The sequence below is a fragment of the Trypanosoma equiperdum genome (genome assembly GCF_001457755.1).
Source record: "Trypanosoma equiperdum strain OVI genome assembly, contig: ctg_238, whole genome shotgun sequence".
Taxonomy (NCBI): Eukaryota; Euglenozoa; class Kinetoplastea; order Trypanosomatida; family Trypanosomatidae; genus Trypanosoma; species Trypanosoma equiperdum.
This window is the reverse complement of record NW_027124130.1, coordinates 14215-16261: the sequence shown is the minus strand read 5'-3', so window position 1 is coordinate 16261 and position 2047 is coordinate 14215. Positions and strand designations below refer to the sequence as shown.

At 41.8% G+C, this 2047-nt stretch overlaps 1 protein-coding gene across 1 annotated transcript; it reads left to right on the top strand.

Moving 5' to 3' along the window:
- Nucleotides 1-207: 207 nt before the first annotated feature.
- On the top strand, nt 208-1461 carry TEOVI_000078400 (Trypanosomal VSG domain containing protein, putative; the record flags this gene model as incomplete). Its single annotated transcript, XM_067224132.1, has 1 exon — nt 208-1461. One exon carries the CDS (start codon nt 208-210, stop codon nt 1459-1461), a length of 1254 nt encoding a protein of 417 aa, XP_067080233.1.
- Nucleotides 1462-2047: the final 586 nt, after the last annotated feature.

The following is a 2047-nucleotide window of genomic DNA, read 5'->3' as shown; positions in this document are numbered from 1 at the left end:
TTAGTTAAAATGATCAAACAAATCATGATAAGAACCATCTTAGTGTTACTTGTAGTAAAAAAAGGTGATGCGGTAGTACCAGAAGGTGACAGTGCAGCAACAGCAGGTCCCCCTTGTGAAATTCTGGCATTATGAGGCGGCCGCAGTTTGCTAACTCAACCTAAAGCAAGCTACGACACAGCACATCACGAAATCCTCGACTTGAACATGTCCCCTGCCGGTGGAAGCTGGCACTCTGTGTTCGAAGACCCCAAGAATAAAGGAACATTTCCGGAAACCAAAGACACTCGGTTCAGCGACAACACAGATTGGGATACAAAATGGAAGGAATGGGCTCAAACGGCACAAAGACTAAAGGACAGCAACGGCATGCAGCAAAAACTCAAAGACCACAAACTCCATTCCAGAACAGTCCAGCATTTATCAATAGCCAAGCAAGCAATACTGCAACTAGCCAACGAACATTTAGCCCTTGCAACTCAACTACAGCAGATTAAAGCAGACAACAAAATCCTAACTAACGAACAGCTAAAAGAGAAGATAAATACAGCTCTCTATGGCGAAAACGTCGCCACAGAAAACACACTATCACCTAACAAGGTATTTGACGCAACAGCCGGCAGAGACCGAAAAGGCAACTGCGACGGCCCCGCCAAAGACAACAAAGCGAAAACAGTGGTGGCGGCACTGGTCTGCGTATGCGCCAGGGATTCCTCAAACGGGATAGACAAAGCGTGCAACAAGCATCTAACCCTAAAGACGCAATGGACATCAAGCACCGCCCCACAAAACAATGTAATGCAGGAGCTGAGAAAACTTTTCCCGGCAACAGGCAAAAAACAGGTCACAGCGGCACGGCTCGCCTCTCTCATCAGCAATGTTAAAGCTCATTTCACCGCCAGCGACACATCAGCGTTAATAGGCAAACTAGATACAGGAGCAGCCTGTAGTGGTTCTGCAAACAGCTGGCTCTGTCTGAAGTACACGGACGTCCACCAAGGGGCAGAAAACACAATAGACGACATCAGTTGGATAGCTGCTCTAAACCAGATAGTAAACGACATAAAAGACCACGAAGAGAGCGTAGCGGCAGTAGACAGCATCGGTCGCCAGCTAAGCGCAAACACTGAAAAAGCAGGAGCCTTTATCGCCAGCATAGAGCAGTACACGCAGGCACAAGCAGCAGTATCCACAACAGCGAACCCCAAGCCCGCCCAGGCTCAGGAAAACGAACAAAATGCAAAAAATGCTTGCGCCCAACACAGTTCTAACAAAACCTGGATAGATGAAGGCTGCAAATGGGCAGGGACAAGTGAAACAGATGAAAAGTGTACAGCAGATGAAAGTAAAGTTAAAGAGCAAACAAACGCAGCAGGAACAGAAGCAGGAGCTGCAGGAACAACAACAGATAAATGCAAAGGGAAAGATCAAACAGACCGCAAATCTCCGGATTGCAAATAGGAAGGCGAACCTTTCAAAGATTCCAGTTTTCTCGTCGATAAGAAATTTGCTCTGAGTATGGGCGCTACTTTTGTGAGTTTGGTATCATTTTAAGTATTATAGCATTATAAGTATTTTTCTTAATCTTATATAATTTATGAAATATTTTTTATTTTGACATAATTTTTTAAAGATTGAAATTTTTTAATACTTTTTGATAAAACGGTGCAAATTAATGAAAATATTGAGAATTTGTAAAATCTTAAAACTTAAGTAACATGTATGATGGTAAACTATGGGAACAATTTGCAGAGTGAAAAAATGAAAAAGTACTCCTATACTATTTTAGTTTTGCCTTTTTCTGTATGGATGTTAGTTAGGTTTATAATAGAAAGGATAATGATAATGATAGGAGAATGTTTTGAGTGTGTATGTATGAATATTATAATAAGATAGGTGGCGCATATCGAGTGGAAATCAAAAAATATATTCACTTAAAACAATTCTAATGATACTATATTTAAAATGGTGCAATGGGAGTAAGTGAGTATGAGATGGAACGGAAAATAGACTGAGGAATATTGTTGAAGGAACCTAAGAGGGAGGA